At 32.8% G+C, this 22,615-nt stretch overlaps 1 protein-coding gene across 4 annotated transcripts in view; it reads right to left on the minus strand.

The window, feature by feature from the left end:
- Positions 1-22,615, minus strand: part of TRDN (triadin) — a 306,860-nt gene that overhangs the window by 192,552 nt on the left and 91,693 nt on the right. For all 4 annotated transcript variants that reach the window (XM_054697795.1, XM_054697794.1, XM_037518773.2 and 1 more), the window contains exons 6-9: positions 17,853-17,912; positions 15,532-15,591; positions 13,330-13,509; positions 8,200-8,259 (exon numbers count right to left, since the gene is read on the minus strand). In XM_054697795.1, coding sequence (XP_054553770.1) covers positions 8,200-8,259; positions 13,330-13,509; positions 15,532-15,591; positions 17,853-17,912 — 360 coding nt within the window. The remainder of the gene's footprint in view (positions 1-8,199; positions 8,260-13,329; positions 13,510-15,531; positions 15,592-17,852; positions 17,913-22,615) is intronic.

Below are 22,615 nucleotides of genomic sequence, written 5' to 3' on the forward strand. Positions count from 1 at the left end.
GATGGCTTTATAGTTCGTAGGCCTAGAAAACTTTGTGATATGAACAAAACACTTGAACTCTCTGTACCATAATTAACTCATCTATAAAAAAGAGATGACAGGGCCTCCCCGGTGGCGCAGCGGTTGAGCACTGGGTTGCGAAGCAGCCCGCAGCCTCCACAGCGCCGGTTTGATCCCCGGCTGCTCCCCGGTCACCGGAGGAGGGTCCCGCATGGCGCACAGATCTCTCCTGCTGCCCGCTGCTCCCCTCTGCAGTGTACTTCGGTCCTTCTGCCTGCTCTGCTCCCGCTCTGGCTCTGGTGAATTCTCTCACCCTCCTGTGCTTCTGACTACCCAGTGCTTGTATAAATAAATAAATAAATCTTAAAAAAAAAAAAAAAACAGGGATGATTATATATACCTCCCTAGATTCTCTAGGGCTCAAATAAAGAGCCCAGCAGAGAGTAAATGTTCAACAACCACTAGTCACAAAAGAACTTTTCAGGATATTATGATTCTATGTCTTATTATCCTTTCATATCTTTAACTCCAATTTTATAAAGACATATACTACCAATGTCTCAAGGTGCATTCCAATTTTACTTTTTTCTTAAATTCTTTGATCATTCACACTAAAAGCACTATATCTAGCAAATCCCATAGGAAAAGAGAGAGCAAACATATAAAGGATGATATCTGCATATGTTATTTAACAACCTTAAGAAATAAATCTTAGGGGCCTCCCTGGTGGCGCAAGGGGTTGAGACACAACCTATGAAGCTGTCTCAAGCCTCTGCGGCACGAGTTCCATCCCTGACTGGCCAGTGAGCAACTCATATGGTGCAGCAGACCTCTCCTGACTCGCCCACTGCTCCCCTCAGCAGTGTACTTCAGTCAGTCTGCCTGTTCTGCTCCCCATTCTGTCTCTGTTGAATCCTCTCACCCCCCCAAAACCTCTGGCCTGTACCCCAGCTCTTGTATGCATACATAAATAAATCTTTTTTAAAAAAGGAAATAAATCTTATAAGCTAAAATTCAAAAAATCAAAAACACAAGCAAAGTATTTAAATCCTGACTTATGTGATTGCCCATATTTATGTTCTTGCCATTGGTTCTCAGTGTCACACTTAGTTTCTGGGTTTCATTTTTAAGCAATTCTAACTATTCATAAAGACTGATATTTCTTGTCTGATTTTTTTCTTACAGATTTTTTGAGGAACCAAGAAAAATTTTACTCATTTTTTTTTAAAGAGGAAAAAATTCATTCTATTTTGTAATTTCATGTGGTAGCATTGGACAGTTTCAAAAATCCAGCACACATTATGAGATTATTGTCTTATTTTTTCTAGACCTTAAAGATCTTCCATTTCAATAAGCTTAGGATTTATTTTGTCATTACTCACCAGTTATTCCCAGCAATGCAAAAAAAAAAAAAAAAGGAGCTAAATAATAAGAAAATAGACTAATGATAAAATTATCTAAAAGGGTGATGTAATTATAAAATACATCATCATCATCCCATCACCATTCAGTTTTCATATTGTTTTAACTAAAATGTGTCATCATTCAAGAAAATATAGAAGTGAATAACACATTTCAAAGGACAGAATGCAAATACTGCATTTTTATCCAGTCTGTCTTTCAATAGTAAAGACTTTACCATGCAACATTTTGTGGAAAAACCTGGACCAACCCATTTTTTAAAATTTTGTTTCATCTTTTATAAAATTTATGTGCCAAAATTTATGGTTTTTAAGTGCACACATGCTGAAGAAAAGTGAAACCAGGTGTCAGAAGTAAGTTGACAATGTAAAAATGAAAAAAAATGTTTGAATTCATAGTTTCAATTAATTCTCATGAATTTAAAAAATAAAAATATTTTACAATTATGGAAGATGACATCCTCTTCTCAACAAAATTATGAGTCATGTAACTTTTCAATAATTCAAGTGTAATTTTGGTAATTCAAGTTCTGGAAGAATCAGAAGTAATAATATGATAGAATCTATTAAATGTGTTTGAAATATGATAGATACAATGTAGGTTTTGCATGGCAACTGATGATGTTAGTACCTTGTTTCCAATTTGGAATATATACAATCTCAAAATCTGAGAATTTATGGAATGAACATTTTACCTGCTTTGTCTAAGCCCCAGCATAATATTTACCATCTCTTTATTCTTACTTCTCTAAAAAAAATATTTAATAGTTTAAAATATAAAAATAATTACTAAGAGGTCTAGGTGGTAGGTAGAGATAACTATTTATTCCTTGTATACTGAACTTACTATATACATCTTCTGATCCTCTCTTGAATACTTACAAATCATCCTTAGTTTATCAATTATTTTTGCCATACCTTATTTCTCTTCTGGACTATCAATTTGCTGAGGGAATCCAACAAATAGTTAGTGAAAACAACAAAACTTCCCAACTTTTTGTTTTGTGAAAGTAGACAAAGATATTTTGGAGACGAGTTAAATAAAGTTGCTTTTTACCTAATCCTCACCAATATAGCCTACTGAGTTCTAAAGTACATTATATTAAACCATTAAATAACAGTGCCTATATTGCGATTACATTTCATCTCTTCTCAGCAAGATCAAACCAAAAATGTAGTTAAGTACTACTGAAGTTCAAGAAAAAGATCTTAATAAAATGAGAGTATTAACTTATTCCTTATTCCTTGAGGATCTTTCTAGTTGTGGAGTTAAAACCCACAGAATTGGAATACAGGTTGCCAAAGAATATCTTATTATAGTCAGAGAAGATTTTGATAGGTGAATATCTTCAATTTTAAGAAGATAAATGACACCGAAAATAGATTAAATTATCTTGACATGAATTCTTGGCTCAAATAAAAGTCAGACAGTAGCTAGAATTTCAATGGTGAAATAATGTCTAAGGGGTAAACTTTAATTTAACTTTAACTTTAATCATAATGACTACAGAGATAAGAAACCCAAAAAAGTACTAAAATTACTAATTAAAAGCTCACTAGTCCTTGTACTGAACATTTAAACTTATTTCTTTATTTACAGTGAATATATAGAAGCCTGTGAGCACATGATTCCTTACTTATAAAATTTGTCTCTTGTTTAACTTGGTTGACTTTGCCCAGAAATGCATGTAATTCATTAGGCACAGGTGGAAGCTGATGAAGAGGAATATGAAAATGTCAAGCAAGATGATGATATTTCTTTTAAAGATTCTAACTAAATGAATTAAATCATTTGCATGACTGTTGCTTAAGAAAAATATGTCTAGCTATAAAGTATTAAAAAGGAAATTGAACTTACTAGAAAGTTGATAAAGATAAATGAATCTAAAGGATTTATCTTGATAATATATACTCTCAATTATTAAACACACACACACACACACATACACATACTCCCGGCATATATTGATTCAGTGTAGCAAATAATATATGCCTTGACCAGTTACAGTAGTTCTGATATTAGAAAATGACTAACATTTAGCCCTAGTCGCTTTATCCCTAGCAAAAATGTGGGGGTCATCAGCTTCAAAAGAGTCAAATGTGACGAACTATCTTCTTTACTTTCTGTCCTAAGGCAGCTTAGATGCTATTCAGAATATGTCTTATGATATTGACCATCTACAAATCAAGAGACCTAATGGTAAATGTGCTTAGTTACTGAAGTGGAACAGAAAAAGTCTGTCTGGAGAGAGGCGCTCTTTAGGGTCCATAATTCTTCCATAATTAAGTGTGTGTGTGTGTGTGTGTGTGTGTGTGTATGGAGTTACTCCAGGTCAGGTCCCCATAGTGCCAGACTTAGTAGCATGCACTCACTTTCTAGATTTAAATAGAATTTTGTTCTACAGTCAGATATTTAGACTTTGTTTTCATTTATTTTATATTCCACCTACAACTAAAATCATCCAGTCTTTATCTCTCTGACTTATTTTGATTAGCATAATCCACTTCAGTTCCATCTATATTCTCTCATATAGCAAGAGTGCAAATGCATAATTTTTTATAGCTTAGTAGTATTTTACTATGTGTAAATACCATATCATTCTAACCCACTCATCTGTTTTTGGATATTTAGGCTGTTTCCATAACTTGACTATTGTAAGTGCATGCTGCAATAAACATAGGAATGCATATATATCCCTTATAGTTTATGATTTCAGGTTTTACATCCCAGTTCTTATTTTATTTATTTATTTTAATTGAGATAACATTGGGATACCCCTATCCAATATTACTGTGGTAGCGGACCTCCCACCAATTCACCCATATTCCACCACTATAGACCATTGTGCTTCCTTCCCTCTTTGTTCTTGCCACCCTCCCTCATTCCCTGGCCACCTTGGTGCTTCAGTTCTGTAATCAGCTATCAAGGGATGGATTTTTTAGGCTTGTTTTTGTCTGACCATTAGTTTAGTTACTTTATATCCCACATTTGGGTGACATCATCCAGCATTTATCTTTTTTCCTTCTGACTTATTTCACTAAGCATCATTCCTTCAAGCAGCATTCATGTCATCACAAATATCATGAGTTTATCTTTTTTGATTGCTGTGTAATATATACCACAATTTCTTGATCCACTCATCTGTTCTGGGGCACTTGGGTTGTTTCCATAAGGTTGCTATAGTAAATAGCGCTACAATAAATGTGGAAGTGCAAGTTTCCTTTTGATTTAGTATTTTTTTAATGGGGGGGGGTAGATGCCTAAGAGTGAAATTACTGTCTCAAGTGGCAGATCTATTTTTCAATGTTTTGAGACACCCCCATACTGGTTTTCATAAGGACTAGACCAGTTTGCATTCCCACCAGCAGTGTGGTTTCCATTTTCTCAACACCTTCACTAACACTTGTTGTTTCTGGCCTGTTAGATACAGGCCATTCTCACAGGTGTCAGGTGGATATCTCATCGTGATCTTGATTTATACTTCTCTAAAACTATATGATTGTGAACATTTTTCATGTGCCTGTTGACCATTTGAATGTCTTCTTTAGAGAAGTGTCTGTTCAGTTCTTTGGCCCACTTGTGAGCTGAATTGTTTTGTTTTTGTGGAGTTTTATGAGTTCTTTGTAGATCTTTGATATCAGTCCTTTGTCATATGTATGGCGTGCAAATATTTTCTCTCATTCAGTTGGGTGTCTTTTCATTTTAGTTTTGGTTACTTTTGCTGTACAGAAGCTCTTTAGATTGCTGCAATTCCAGCTGTTTATGTTCTCTTTTGTTTTCCTTGCTGTTGGGGACAAATCCCTAAAGGCATCACTAAAGCTTATGTCATGAAATGTTTTGCGCGTGTTTTCTTCTATGTATTTTTATGGTTTTAGGTTTTATAAACAAGTATTTGATCCATTTTTGAGTTGATGTTTTTGTGTATGGTGTGAGATCATAGTTTAATTTCTTCTTCTCATGTAGTTGTTCAGTTTTCCAAACACCATTTATTGATGAGGCTATCCTTGTTTCAGTGTTTGCTCTTGGCTCCTTTGTCATAGATCAACTGTCCATACACATGTGGGTCTATTTCTGACCTTTCAATTCTATTCCATTGGCCTGCATGTTTGTTTTTGTTCTTGTACCAGGCTGTTTTAATTATTATGGCTTTATAATAAAACTTGAAGTCTGGAAGTGTAATACCTCCATTCTCTTTCTTCTTTGTCAAGATTACTTCTGCTATTTGGCATCTTTTGTGATAGCATATGATTTCAGTAGTATTTGTTCCAGTCCTTTGAAAAACACCATTGATATTTTTATTGGGATTGTGTTGAATCTGTATATTGCTTTGGTAGGAATGGTCATTTTGGCAATGTTGATTCTTCCAGTTCAAGAGCAGGGAATATTATGTCATTGGCAAATAATGATAGCTTTACTTTTTCTTTCCCAATTTGGATTCATTTTATAACTTTCTCTTGTCCAATATTAAGTGATTTTGAACATTTTTTCATGTGACTATTGACCATTTGAATATCTTCTTTGGAGAAGAACCTGTTTAGTTTTTTTGCCCATTTTTAAATTTCAGTGACAATGAAATACTTTTGATTAACTTATGAATGCAAAGTCTGACAGTTTTCTTCTATATTTGGCAGCCTATGACTATGACATAGTCATCAGAAAAATGGGGCTTCCAAAGATACTCCAAAAGCTAATGGTGGAGAATTATGGGTGCTTTGGTGGCAGGGGTGGTATGGTAACACACATTTGAAGTGATGTGAATTTATGCCCCTAAATTAGGTACACTATTATAAATCAACATTACCTCAATAAAAGTAATATAATTTAAAAATTAAAAATTAAAAAAATTGAATTTTAATTTCTCAACTTAATGTAGAATGAGTCAATACAGGAGAATTTTAATTAGATACAATATAATGAACTGAATCTCATAGCTTATGCTGGCTTAAGATAGTCTCTGTACTTGTGGTAGGATTGTTGCTGACCATAAGATATATGTGTGTGTGTGTGTGTGTGTGTGTGTGTGTGTATTCACTTCAGAAAATTAGATTTAGTTCATTTTCAGGTATTTGGACAAAATCTTAATTGAAAGTTTTTAAGTCATCTTTAGTTAGAAGTTTTATTTGATGTGATAAAGAGACAAAACTTAAGAGTATGTCACAGTGTCAATATACATCAACAGGTTTTTGAAATTTGATATGTAATTTGGGTTATTTTTTGAGGTTGTCACATTATTCTACAAAGAAAATACTTTATCCAGAGGGAAAAATCAAATTATAGCTTTAAAAACTCATTACCAATAATTAATAATGAACTCTAGCTAAACAATAACAGGTGTTCCACTAATCCCAAACAGAAACAGATGGAAGCACAAATGTTTTATAAATACTGGATACATGCAGAGCAATAAATTTGGCAGGAATTGTTTTATTCTCTAATTGTCAGTCAGAGTCAAAGTCTTATCACTTACATTTTCTCTAAATTAATATGCCAAAATGGGATCTTTCTTTCATTCCTTGTTTCTCAAAGTGCAAGTCACATTTAGTACTCTCTCACTCTATTTTATATATTGCCTCAACAATGAAGCAAAGAATGCTGATTATTTTCTTTTGTATATTTATGAAGCTATATATGGTTTGTGACATGAAAAGACAGGCACACTATACATACTTTTCTTTTTCAGCTTCTTTCCCTCATATCCAAGATTAAAAATGCTGATCTAAATAGTCTTTAATTTTTTATACATCATAAAAATAAACCATCAAGATCATGAATGTAGGTAGATAATATAAGATAGCAATAAGAAAGTCAAAAAATGACATGCAAAACTGTACTCCTACAGCATTTGGGAATTATTTTCAGGTGTTAGGATATTACACAGAGCTTTAGAGCTAAACACATGGCTCTTTAGAATGTGTTCACATGTTTTTAGAAGGGCTCTCTCTCCCTGTATAGTTATTAGCAAAATTTTCTTTAACTCATGCAGAGGTGGTTTTGCTGTTCCTTCTAGCCTTACTCTGTTGGTATATTTCTTGCAAAAATATGATTGGCATCATGACTATTAATCTGTTAGCATCCATCACTAAATTTGACAATACACTACTCTTGTGTCATGTGATTTTCCTAGAAATTATATTTTATGATCAATTACTATTATGAATAATTTAGGCTGCACAAAGAAAACATTATTTTCCTCAGACAATGACATTTAAAAATTCATGGTCTCTCCATGTATACAGGTGGCATATATGCTATTATTAAATTTTATTAAATTTCTCTATGGCCTTTTATTTTATCAAAAAAAGCCCCTCATACTTATCAAGAATATTGAATCAACTCATGTACAATTAAACAGTTAGTTGGTCTGAAAGCAAAAGTATGGGTAATGTACAACATTCTTAAGCCATCACAACTAAACAAAACAGACGATAAAGATTATATATAAAACTAAATGAGTAGTATATATACACTGGGATTTGTCAATGTTGAGATGTTCCTCTTCACTCCAAGATATTATTAAAGATATTAGCCCTTTATTGTATATAAAGATATTAGCACTTTTTTTTAGCATTCAGCTGACTAAATTTGCAGAAGGCCATGCAGTAAAACAAAGTAAAATTAAAGGCCCCTCAATGTCAATGTTTTACTTCAGCTTTTTATTTTAAATCTACACATGCATTATGCTAGTTTTAATGAAAATACAACTTAATATATAAAATATCAACAATCTTAGAAACAAAGACTATTAAAACAGACAAGTACAAGAATTATTTGGAATACCTGGTTTTAAATCCCCATGGACAAACATGTCAATCATATATCGACAGAACGCATACTGATCTGATAGAGTAGAAAGAAAAAACAATGAAAAAATGTCATCAACACATTCCTTTTTTTCTTTTTAACAAAACAAACAAAATAGTACATTTCTATTTTAGGGACCACAATACTGTCTGTGAAGGAATAAATTACACTCATGAACACACGGGGGAAAAGACATAAACATAAGTTTCCATTCACTTCAGACAAAAAGAATTCAATTAAAGAAATTAAAACAGACTATTTCAGAGTAACACTGTAGTGGCTTTTTAAAAAAAATTCAGAACCTTTATTCATCAGCTTTATTATGAAAGTCATTTAAAGCAATACTCATCATTTGTATATATGCTTCCAATAATGAAACACATGTTTGAAAAGAGGAAATTATTTCTCATTTGAAACATTTTACCAAACTTTCACTCCCCCATTTAAATGGCGCTGCAGAATGCTTTCTTACAAAGACAAATAGGAGGGCTAACCCCTATTCAGTGCACTAGAGTTCCTCCACATGGATATGCTTTTTAATTACAAGGGTAAATCATGGAGAATAGATCGACACCAGTAAATGGTGTTATTGTTAGACTAATAAATTGACTAGCCTTTATTAGATGATCATTCTAATGTCTTGACTAGTCTATGGTCAATGGAAAAAGTAAAAAGGAAATAAGCACAGGATTGGAGCATTTTGGATAGATTTGATCAAAAATTATTTCAAGAGTTGTTTTCAATCTTTCTCTAATATAAAGATAGTGAGTTGAACTTCCAGTTCTCACATAACTTTAAATTCTGCAGAGATCATTCCTACCCAAATTTCAGTTGATGGATTATATTTATAAATTTTATCATACTTTCTTTACAACTTGCATTTGATAAAATTAACCTGTTCAAGATCATTTACATTTAATATTTCTAAATAGGGATTTTATCATTCCAACAATTCCAAAAGCAGCTGTAAGAGCAAGAGAGTTTATTGAATATATACAACATAACACATCTTTAAGTTCTCCAAATTATGTATGTCAAACATTTGAAATTAAACTTGTCAGCATAAATTCACATACAAATATATTTGTAAAATTCATTCTTTCAAAGTATAGCCAATGTTTTTAGAGTAATCCATATTATTATGAAACTCTACCAGGTCTAAGAATAAAATAAAGATCTTTATTGTAATGTCAGAATATAATCTTTTTCATTAGTACATAAATATGAGTAAGTGAAACTATTAAAGATTCAAATTTTTGTATGTATTTTGATTGCTGAATCAAAGTATATTTCCAGCAAATGTAGTGGGCAGTGGAAAGGAGACTAATTCTCAGATCAATCTCAGAATCAATGAGTTCCTCAATACTCTAGCACATTGACTCTCTCCCATACTATATGGTTCTCAGGTCCTGGGATCAGAAACAAAACATATAAAAATTGTAGGCAGAGCCTCCCTGGTGGCACAGGGGTTAAAGTCTCAGCACTATCAAGTATCACCAACCACTGCATCATGAGTTCTGTTCCAGCCAAGGAGCCACCCACATGGCGCAGCAGACTTCTCCTATTTCACCCTTTACTCCCCTCAGCAGTGTATTCCAGTAGATCTGCCTGTTCTGCCCCCCACTCTGTGTCTGGTGAATCCTCTCACCCCTTGCACCTCTAACCTACACCCTAGTTCTTGTATTCATAAATAAATAAAAAATATTTTAAAAATTGTAGGCAGGTATAATATGTGGAACAATTTCTAATGTGAATACAGATAAAGCAAAATAAAGCTGTCCTGACTTTAAGATATTAATTTTATAGAAATGTTTCCTTTTTTTTTAAAGATTTATTTATTTATTTATACAAGAACCAGGGTATAGGCCGGATGCAAGGGAGGGTGAGAGGATTCACCAGAGACAGAGCAGGGAACAGAACAGGCAGACTGACGAAATACACTGCTAAGGGGAGCAGCGGGTGAGACAGGAGAGGTCTGCTTCACCTTGTGGGACCCTCGCCGGCAGGCCGGGATCAAACCAGCACTGCAAAGGCTGCTGACAGCTTCACAGCGCTGCGCTCAATCACCTGCGCCACCAGGGGAGACCCTAGAAATGTTTCTTTAAATGTAATTCAAATATTATGACAGGGATTTTTTCCTAGATAAAATTTGAACTGTCCCATCTTTTTAACTCATAGTTAGGTGATGCCGTTCATATAACATAATTTCATATTTGATCACCACTTCTTAGTATCTTTTCCCCAAATGAACATCCTCCTAGGAATAATATTTGCTGTCTACATCTCCCCTTTGTGATTCTCAGGAGCTACAATTGATGTAATTCAGCTACTGTCTTGTTGGTGTTCCCTGGGAGAGGCAGTAGAAAGAAAATGCATTCTAGGTTCAGAATATCAACAGAAAGGAAATTTTTAAAAAATATTTAATGAAATTGCAGCATGTATCTATATAGCAAATCCACTCTAGCTATACTTGCTCTACTTGACACAAATATATAGATAATGATTTTCCAAAATAAAATGAAAAAAGAAAATTTAAAAATGTATAAGTATAGCAATTGGGAGATCAGCTTTTTTCTTTCCCACAGATTGTGACAAACCATCAGAAAAATCAAGGAGCAATGTCTGATCATGCCAATCCTTCTTATTTTACTTTAAACAGATTTAGATTGGTCCATTAAAATGAGATTATGTGGTACATATATATGTTTATAAGTTTTTGATAGGTGTGTACATACAATTGCATCTTATCTGCAATGCTTTAGGTAGAAATATATTGTTTTATGTACAATATTAAGAGTAACCATACATAAATATATATGCATGGATACTCTATAAATAAACAATGCCAATAAGTATATGTGTTTCATGTGAAAATTTGTTTCCAAATGAGTAAAATACCCATGGCCCCTATTAATTAAAAAAAAAAAATAGAAATCTATATGTAACTTACTGCTTCAAGTAAATAAATGCTTTTAAATCTTTGGTTATTTTTTTTAAAAAATTGTATGTCTGAGCTGCTATTAGAGTTAGTATTTTGCTTACTTACTTAATGACACATTGATTTAATTGATAGTGGCTGTACTTAACAGGGAAGCTTGTTTTAGCAAATGCATTCATTTAGCTGATAAAAATCACATTTGTACTTTTGTTTCTAATTCTGATTAGAATCTCCTTTTGATGGATAAATAGCTCTTTATGTGGAAATGAAAACAATAGAGTCAAGATGAAAATGGCAATCTAATGTTATCTTTAATAATTCTGATTGCTGATAAGAATAAACTACAATTTTTGTGAAGTTGACAGAGAAAAAAAATATTTGAAAATGTTCTAGTGGTGGTGGTGTGACTTTATCAATAAAATGTTGTCTAAAACAAAAGAAAAAATTCTGAAAATGAACATCAAATATTAAACTCATGTTTCAACTTGGTAGGTATTTTAATACTCCCTTATAAATTTTTGTATGCTGTATTTTGAATGAAAAATAAAAATATACTTAATATGGTTTCAGCTGGTTTCTTGTGATTATTTTTATTATTAAAGGGCAGTCTAAAACAAAGTACTTTAGAACCTCCAAAAACATTTTAAATAAATATATCAATGAATCAAAATACCAAATTTCCTATTTTTTAACATGAAAATAGCCCTTTCCTTTATTTACTATATCCTTTTCCCTACCCAAAGTAGGGAAAGTTCATGAGTGACATAGTTTTAAGATATGCAATAATTAATATTTTTTATTTTTTAAGGCAATATAATCATATTCAACATTGAAGAAAGATGTTAGGGTTCCAAAAATTAAATTCCACTCATCTTTTTAAAAATTACCTTGAAATAGATAATAACCAATTAAATTAAAATTTTGTGGATCACTAAAATATCGAACAAAGTATTTACTTTCTTCTTCCTTTCCTTACATTCCTTTTAAAAAATACATTTTGCCATGTAAAGGGATCGAATCTCTGTACAGGGAGCCTCAGGTTTGTGTAGCAGCTATTCCTGGAGCTAGGAATGGATTTAGGGAAGGAGGATTCAACACGGGGCAGAAGGTGAGACAATGAGACCCTCAGCCACTTTCTAAAAATTCTACCACTCATATTTACATAGCACCTTTCCATAAATAATTTCAGATTTATACTCTACTTCCATTTATTTTATTTTTTTAAAAGATTTATTTATGTATGCACACAGAACTGGAATACAAGTCAGAGGTGTGGAGGGCAAGAGGATTCACCAGAGACAGAGCAGGGAACAGAACAGGCAGACTGATGAAATACACTGCTGAGTGGAGCAGCGGGCAAGTCAGGAGAGGTCTGCTGTGCTCTGAGGGTCTCCTCCCTGGCTGGGGATCGAACGCGTGATGCAGTGGCTGCTGATAGCATCATAGGTTGTGTCTTAACCCCTTGTGCCACCAGGGAGGCCCCTCCACCTCCATTTAAATGGTTTATTTCTGTGAAGTCAGGATGTAAGTTTGATATAGTCTTGTTGAAGAACTCTACAATATGTCAGGTACAGAGTTTCTAAAGTCATAAATTCAGACAGTGACAGCTAGAATGAAATTTGAGAATTCTTTCTCTTGTCACTTTGTTCTTATTGAGTTAATTGAGTTTAATTATTTAATCTATAGACTAAATGATGTGCTCTCACAGAGGCCAACAGGAATGTATGTACAGTTTTTATGATATTTTTATTTTGTAAGAATCGAACATATACCCCTTTAAAATATTGAGAATTTCATCATTTCTTTGGAATACAGTTCTCCAAAGAGCAAGATGCCTACAATTTTTGTTCCACCTCTTTATATAGATCCCATAGCACAAGAATTCAGCATTTATCCTCAACCTTTAAATAACTCCAGATACTGATATCCCCCTTTAAAAATATTTCCAAATGCATCATTAGATTTGTGGAAACATTTCAATATTTCTACAAATAAGTTTTAATAGCCAATTCATTATTTTTTGTTTCAGGTATATTTTCTTATGCAAGTCTTTTATTCCCATTTGAAGTCTCATCTTAGTCTTTCCAGTTTTTAATTTCACTGCATCTACCATCTACTCTTGCCCAGTTTTGTCTTAGAAATTCCAACCTCCTCCTCTCAATGTTTACCTTTCTGGTCAAGCTTAGATACACCTGCAGTGTCTTTCTCTTCCTTTTCTTTGGATTTAGGTGATTTCTGTACTTCTTTTGCTTTTGCAGCTGTTTGCTTCACTTTCTCTTGTTTTCCACCTTTCACTTCCTTTTTAGTCTTCTCTTCAGTCTTTTCCTTAGTCTTCACTTTCTTCTCTTCTGTACAGAATTATAGAAAAGTTAAGGTTATTTTTGTTTTTTTTCCAATATATCATTCTGTCATTGGTTGCTAAAAAGAAAGAGAAAAGAAAAACAATAAAATATAGTATTGTTGACATAAATACTTGTGACTATTATCTGAGTGTAGGGAGTGCCATATTACACAACTAAAAAATAATGTAACTCATTTATAATTTGGATTCTTTTTTTTTTATAATTTGGATTCTTAATTTTTACATGAAACTATTATTTTGTATATAGTAGGAATTTTGCATGTCAAAAGGAAGCATTTGAAATATGCCCAGGATTTATATAGAAACAAGTTCAGTGAGAGACAATGCCCACACCAACAGTCAACAAAGGAGAACTTTTAAAAGAATGTAATCATTTTGTTACAATTGAAAAATCTTAAGAGTCATTCAAGAAACCTAACCTGGTTTTTCTCAAAAAGAATTTATGTGACTTTACACTTAAGTTTACAAGTAATGAATAAACAAAACAAAAAGTCAAAAAGTATTGTCACGCTTTCAAATCACCCAGCTCTATATATGAATTTAATTCATAACTTTGTCAAATGGAAATAAAAATGGACTAATAGAAAGAATGACATCAGCATTACCCATTGCACATTAGTGACTGGGTAAGAATCAAAAACCTTATGCCAAAGTGGAAAAGCAGCATTACCCAGTAAATTAAAGATACTATATTAGTATATACTAAACTTTTTAGAGTAGGATATTACAAATTTCATCTCTAATTCATTCAAGAATTGACAGCTGTTTAATCTCTCTACACTTCAATTTATTTGCATTCAACAAAAAAATTCACCCTGTATCTGTCTCTTCATTTAAGGAAGTTGTGCAGCTGAGTAAACCAATTTGAGGAAAAGAATTTGGAACCTGAAAATTAAGTACATAGAAATTTCTAATATTATATTCATATAGCCATACACCCTGTATATACCCTGTACACTTCAAGTTTCCCTATAACTTACCAAGCTTAATGTATAGCAGAATTGACTACTATATAATTCTCATTTTACATATTAGAAATCAAAGAATGAAAAAGTCATTTGCCAAATGATTGAGAAGGCAAAGAAATTAAGGAAATAATTCCATTCATATTTGTTTAAATAAATTTAAATATCCCAGAATTGACCTAACCAAGGAGGTGAAGGGCTTATACAACAAGAAATATGGGATGTTTTTAAAGGATTTATATGGCAACATAAGGACACCGAAAGATATTCCAGGTAATGGATGGGCAGACTCAGTATAATCAAAGTTACTAATCTAATAAAAGCAATATATAAATTTAATGCAAGTCTTACCAAAATACCAACAATATTTTTCAAAAAAATTAAACAAAAATATTGATGTTTATATGGAAGCATAAAGCAAGCTGGGAGAAAAAAGGAGATGAATGGATACATCTCATTATCTGACAAAATGACAGTAGCAAGCCCTCATACATTAACAATCACCCTAACGTAAAGGGACAGGACTCACCCACCAATCAAAAGACAACTTTGATTGTCTTTGGATCAGCAAACAAAATCCAACTTTCTACTGTTTCCAGGAGATCCACCTAAGCTCCAAAAATAAACACAGGCTCAAAAGGTCGGAAAACAATCCTATAAGCAAATGGCACCCAAAGAAAAGGGGCAGCCATATTCGTATCAGATAAAATAGACTTTCAGCTAAAAAATGTAACGAGACTTTATTTATTGAATTCTAAAGCAATAATAAAATGGAATACTTAGAGAATATTTAAAAAAAAGAAAATGAAGTGCTTCCCCATATGTGGGAGCAGAATTTTGCCCTTTATGATCTTTAACCCTTCATGTAATCCCTGTGAATGTTTTATTACATAGCAAAAAGGAGTTTTAAATATACAATTTCAAATAGTAGAGTCAAATTAAGTTTTCTGTAAATGGAATCCTTGTAATCATCCAGCTATCTGTTACTCAAAATGTAATCTTGTAAAGTAGAAAGAATTTTGTTAAGGATATAATAAAAGTACCTTTTGCTATTGTCTTTGTGTCTGATTTTTCTTTTTTCTCGGTTTTTTCCTTTTGAGCTGCTTAAATAGAAAATTTTATATTAGTATACATTTTTAATAGTGTACTTCAAGACAAAGCTTTCTCTTGACTGCAGTTTTATAGCCACCAAAATCATGAAACACCCTGAAGAAATTAATGAGTCTAAATCAAGAATACAGAGATATCCAATTAATAACTATAGAAACTAAGTTTAGAAACTTGGCATTAAGACTAGAGAGAATTTTGAAACTAGTCTTGCCATCTTTTTAAAATAACTACAAATAAAATTTTCAGGAAAGGTAAGCTGAATGAAAGCAATTTTATAAAAATTTGTCAAAAGAGTTATGATTTTACCAGGAAGAAGCACTCTCTTTAGGATTAATAAAAATAATTTAAATCAGAGCTAGAATTTTGATTAAACAGTGAGAAACAGTGTTTCTTAACAAGGGCACAATTAAGTATAAATCTAGCTGGTAGACTGCCCTATTCATTGAGTACATGCTTAGCTGCTCTAGCTTCTGCTTACCACATGCCTTCCAGTCCACAGAGTTTTTGACAGCCAAAAGCTTTTCAAATACAGGAGACATTTTTGATAGGGAGCCATGAACAAAATTATCTTAAAGGATTATTGATTAAGTACAGCTTCTTAACTAAACACTCCATACACATGATACTTAAAATTTTATTATATCTTCTCATTGTTCATGCAAAAAACTTATAAACCAATATTAATTTATTTTACTAACTTCTATTTTTACTTACATAGACCAGAGAAATCTTTTGCAGAGAAATCTCTTGTTACTAAATAGTTTAAGAAGTTCTGAGAAGAACAGCATGCATATCTTATTCTTATATTTCAATTATACAAAACTGTGGCTTGGGAATTTCCCAAATGACCACACATTTCTACCACATACATACCACTTACTAGAGAATAATAATGAGAATTATTGGGTTGGGTTAGAGAAAAAGCCAAATTATTAGAAGAAAAAATTGGAGGCCCAATTATTTCCATTTCTCCAACTATATAAGAATATTAATGTGTATCAGCTTGATTGTATAAAAGGAAAATGTAATTAAAATATGCATTTAAAATACTTTTTCTTTAAAATACAGTCTATGAATTGTTTCACCAGAATTCTGAAGTTGATGCAAGATTCATACAAAGTTTGAGGTACAATGCCCAGTTGACAACCCCATGACCCTGGCAGCTACAGAGTTACCTAGTGAACTCTGCAAACCCCCTTCCAGGGTTTCATCCTCTTCACCTCTCAGCCTACACCACAGTCATCTCCACTAGATTTGGGATTATCAGATATAGGTTGTTAGAAAAGTACTACATAAAGCTAAGCAGTATTCTATTCACACATGCTCATGGGTTAGAATATAATAATTTATCACAGAAGAAGCAAACTTCTTTAGTGCATAGGAAATAAAAGGACCCTTTAATACAGCATTTTTTTTCTGCTTTTCAATTTGGACAAATTTCCTGCAACATTTATAGTTTGGGGTAAAAAATTCTCAGTTTATTTTAATAAAAATATTTAGACAATGCAAGTTTTGAATGAAACATAAAAATAACAAAATATTTCATTTAGTCAGAGTTCCCAGAACCTGATGCCAATAATTCTATGTAACTCAATCACAGATGAGGAATGGACACCTATTTCAGTATCAAAGATAGTTGTATTGAAATTCATGTATATTATCACTATGTTAATTAAATAATAACTATTTAATTCAAATTTTCAAGTGTGAGTACAGAATAAAAAAGATTCAAGCATGTTTCAACTGATCTGATTCCTAAATATCACCAAAAAAATCTAGCCAAGTGAAATATTTCACAAATAAAGTAATTCATCGGGGTGTGAATATTGTGAAAACACAAATCAACTGAAATATTTCCCAGATATATCCTAGACATTATCCATTTTAAAATAAGAGAAAAAAATTAAATTAAAATTTACTTCACATCATATATTGAATGGAATTTTTATGAGTTAAAGTTAAATGCAAAATATGATAGAATTTTTTTAAGCTTGAGTAAATTATTAGTAATGTCTGGACTGCCAAAGGAAATATAAAATATTTCTAGAACATCAATAGGTAACACAATTCAAGAGTCTCAAATATTTTATTTTCTTCAATCTGGAAATTATACTATTCATATTGAATTAGAAAGAAAGTTTCATAAAATATATCTATTTCAAATTTATGATCCTCTAAGCTCTGATGTAAACAGGAAGAAGTCTACTAAGGTAAAAGAACCAAGTTGAAAAAAAAACTAAGAATAACTGCATACCTTTCTTTTCAGGTTTTTCTTTTACTTTTTCTTTTTCTTTTTCTTTTTCTCTGTGTGTAACTGCAAAAAACCACACAATACTTTTAATTTAAATAAACAAAATAAATCAAATGATTACATGGCAGATTTAATTTCAATTCCTTATCTGCTGCCTTTGGAAATTTTTGAGCTGGCAAGAGGTTTTATATAGTAAGAGACTTTAAATGTTAAGATAATGGCAGAGTTTTAATTTTCTTTCTAAGGAAAAACCTGTACCCAAACCAAGTCTCATTGCAAAGATAAGAATATCCCTCAGCTTTTCCAAATTTCTAACTTCAATTTAATGGTTTGGGAAAAAATACATATATATATATATATATGATATTTATGATATATATATGACATATATATCATGCTATAAGCCAAAGGAGCCCAATTGAATGCTAGAGGAAAAATAAAAATTCAGAGATAATCTTCTGAAACTGAAGCACAGAATAATCAGTCTAAGCAATATGTGTTAATATTGTACAAATACATTCCACACTAAAAGTTTTTAAAAAATACACTTGGGATGACACCAAATCCTTTCAAGGAAGACTAGATTTAATTGACCATAAGCTGTGATCCAATTATTAATTTAGCAGAGCTCAAATTTAAAACATAATCCTACCCCACAATTTAGTTATAACTTTTGCTAATGGCACCTCCAATTATCCAAGCTAGGAACATGGGACTCATCCAGGATTCATCTTTATTTCCCACTTTTGTTCAGGCTAGCTCTTCTAACCTATCCTATTAATATTCCTCCTACCCATCTCCTTTATTCCAGTATAGCATCCCTTAACTATCATTTATTTACACAATGACATAGAAAGAGCACCTGCCATGTGCTTAAAATGTTGTTAAGCAAGATAGACACCATCCCTGTCAGTATGATGTCAACAAACTAATGGATGATGGATGCTAAACAAATAATTACAAAGACAGTTTATCAACATTAGTATAATTGCTATGAAGAAAATATTCAGGGTGGTATGTCAATGTATAAAATAAGACCTAATCTAGTTTGTGTGTTTGCAGAAGGCCCCTTGGTAGAAGAGATGTTTAAAATTGTGAGAGAAGCAAAGAAATTACGCATGGGAAGGAGAAAGACAAAAGAAACCATTTCCAAGTTGAAATAGGATGTCTGTCTTGAAAATGTATTATTATACTTATGAATACAATAATATTACTAGGCTCTTCAAAATTCAGATTTAGACTTTTGTCTCTCAGAGTAAAGTTTCCAACATGAAAATGTGATTATACCATTGACCAGTGACAAGTCAATTGTATAACCTCTCTCTTAACATGGTATCTATTACATAGTGTGCTATATGAAATGTTACTGCTTTAGTGATCCGATATTTGCTTATCAACCCAATGTTAGCTACAGGAATTTCTCCTTGAAATTTATTCTCACTATAGGAAAATTCTTAAAGGCCCACAAGCACACTGGGTACCCTATAATTACCCTTGCATCTCTTACTGCTTGTCCTTCAACTTAGAAATCCCATACCCACATTTTCTCATTTCCATGCAACTTACAATTCTAACTCAGATGGCTCTTCTTCTGTAAAATGTTCTTTGATTTCTACTTATCTCATGCACCAAATGCAGAATATGCATAATTCTATTTTAGCAATCAAACAATAATGCTGCAGTTGGTCATATGTCTGTCTTCCCTGTAGACGAAATCTCTGTTAAGTACTATGCCCTCTTATTTTATTTTTTTCATTGTGGTTCTTCACATGGTCTGTCATATAATGGGAATCTGAATATTTTTGAATAAGTGGAATTCTAAAATATTAACAGAACTATTTTCATCTTCTAGGGCAATGCTACTTATTGATAATGTGGAATAGGCATAATAAGCACACCTTGGTTTTAAGCATTTAAAAACTTCACAATTTGTTAAAATGTCCTAAATAATTAAAAATCCGTGGAAAGCAGGAGGCAACAAAACCTTACAATGTGCAGACATTATTTTTCCTTCCCATAGTCAGTTTTTTTTTTTTAAGTGTTTCTGAGTTACTAAGTTCCTAGCCCAATATAAATACCTCACAAAATAAGGGAAGGACATCAGCATTCACACATGACCACAAATAGCTTCTGTTGCTTCATTTGGATCACTATTAATTAAGCTAAAGACCAAAAGAATATCTTGGCAAAAATAAAACCTCTTTAAAAGTTTCTCTAGGGGGAACCAAGTTTGTGTGAGATAAGCTGTGCTTTTGGAACTCTGATTGGCTAGATCCCCAGGAGAACGCCTAATCTGGCTCTGCCTCTGTGAGGGACCAGACCTCGCCCACCTCAGACAGCTGGTTGTCCATTCCACTAAAGGATTTCCAATTGATGTGTGCATGGGCATGAATGAGAGCATTAATACAAAATCAAAAGAGCAAGGACACTGAATTCAGATTCAAATTAGCATATTAATGCCTCCTTCCTTTTACCCTGGTGAGAAATCTGGTTCCTCCCAGTCTAAGTTTTGATTTACAGGCACAGTCTTGTCTGCTGCAATTTCATTATCCCCTTCAGAAATGGCACCATAATACTGCTTAGTGAAGCAGCTGAATCCATGTGCTCTAGAGAACTGTTCAAATGGCAGAGAGCCATTGAAGTTTCTTGGATGGAAACTTCAAACTTTGGCAACACTGAGCTCAAATACCAAGGTTCAAGATTTCTTTTATCAAAACAATGCAAGTGTCAGTGTCTGCCTTAGAAATCACTCTAAATTTAAAATAAAGTGTTACCATAATCACACTTGTGCATCTCTGTGCTTAGAACCTACAACCAGAAGTTTTAATATGGAAGAAGAAAAAAGTTCCTCCCTGTCAACAGCTCTGTTTTGGCAAGTTTCATCTTAGCTAGGACTGTTTTAGCTTGGGACAAAATAAGCTTGTTGCACCTGCTAAAGCTTAATTTGTTTGTCATTCTTATTCACAAGAAACAAAAGTCCCCTTGGTATGCCAATAATTAAAAGCAAATGGAATCCACCATTTGGAGGGGCCCTGTTGTCTGGCATATAGTTGGCATGACCCTGTTGTTCCTGCACTTGCCCAGACTCTGACCTTTCTCTGGCCAGGACATTAGGCTCAACTAACTCTAAGCACGTCTCTCCCTCTCCCATATGGTAGCTCTCCAGCACTCTGCAAGCTGTGCTCTGTGCTTGTTACGGTGCATTGGCCTGCAATCCAGCAGTAAGGGGCCTTTTCTACAGTGTCCTTTTCTGCAGTGTCAGAGCTCACAGTGTGCCTGACCCATGTGGTTCTTATCTTACAGGTCAAAACCCTCCCTCAGGGCCAACCATGGGCATTCAGGCCAAGTTGACCGAACTTTTGGCTGATCTCTCTGCTCTTTCTTCAAAAATCAAGATATGTTGTCAAACATTTTAAAGTATTGATTTGTATAGGTTACTGTATTCTTCAATAGATGGTTTGCAAATGAATGTGATTAACAAAACTATAGAACTCATACATGGCGTCAGAACTAACAGATGGGACTAAACCTGCTTGAATGTGCAAACCAAAAGAAATCAGATGGATAAATAAGCAAGCTTATACCTTTGTATTATAAAAATGTTATGGAATACAGTTATTTCTAATAGATTTTGCTGGTTTCTCCGTTAATAAATTCATCAACTTTTCATGTTTATGGCACTTTTTGGTTATGGGAGGTATTGGCAATAAAGTTATACACAAAATTTTAAATAGGTCAGCACTGAAAGAGCTATATAAAATTCATATATTAATTCATCATTTGTTATAAAACAGCAAGATACACATTCATTTTAAATCATTTTAAAAAATTCTGCTTTAGCCACCACACAACAATATATGACAGTTGTAATCTTGGTTGGTATTATACCTTTGTATGTGTTTCACTGATCATCACTAATTTGAAGAATTTCTATTCCAGACCAAGGAAATGAGCTATACACTTTAAACTGAATAGAAAAGCATCTTGAGTAGAGAATCTTCTCAAAAATTTTATTTTTCATTTCTCCTAAAGTTTTTACCATTTTTAATTTAATATAAGCACACAATTTTAGGACTAATAGAAACTTAACAAGTCAATAACCTGAATTTCTCTGTCCATGGATAAGATAATTCAGTTTCATAAGTCCATGGCAGTGTAGAATAAGAAGACAGTTATTAGATTGCTAAAGTTACTCTTCATTCCAAAACTATCCAGCCCTGTCCATGACTGTTAGCTATTATCTAATAATGTATATACTTCTTTTTCATAAATTATACATATTTTGTATTAAAGTGAAGATAAAACAAGTTACCTATTTGCAAAGTTCATCATATATATATATATATATATAATGCTTTAATCACAAAAGAGATCTTTCTTTAATTCTAAAATAAATAATTTTACTCTCAAATCTCATTTAATCAATGGGTAATTTCCTGTTCACTTGGAGCTACAGAGTTCCAGTCAGAACCTCAATTGCAATCACTTCCTCATAAGTGAGCAGTCACTCCGGAGGAGGTGATGCACAGCTTCATGTAGAGCCTTCTGCTCTCATTTCCACGATTAGCTTTCACAGCTGTCAGAGAGGAAAAGAGAATATATTGTGTACTTTCAAGAGTCAATGAAGTACAAAGAAGAGAAGGCAAACAAAAAAGTCTACACAATACAGGCTGCTGACTAAATTAATTTGTGGGTTTTGAGAGCATTTTTATGAAGGGTTCCAAAATATTTAGATAGATTTTATTTAGTACCTCATCCTCTTCAAC

Source organism: Talpa occidentalis, unplaced genomic scaffold (assembly GCF_014898055.3).
Source record: "Talpa occidentalis isolate TD23 unplaced genomic scaffold, MPIMG_talOcc4v2.1 talOcc4.2, whole genome shotgun sequence".
Classification (NCBI taxonomy): domain Eukaryota; kingdom Metazoa; phylum Chordata; class Mammalia; order Eulipotyphla; family Talpidae; genus Talpa; species Talpa occidentalis.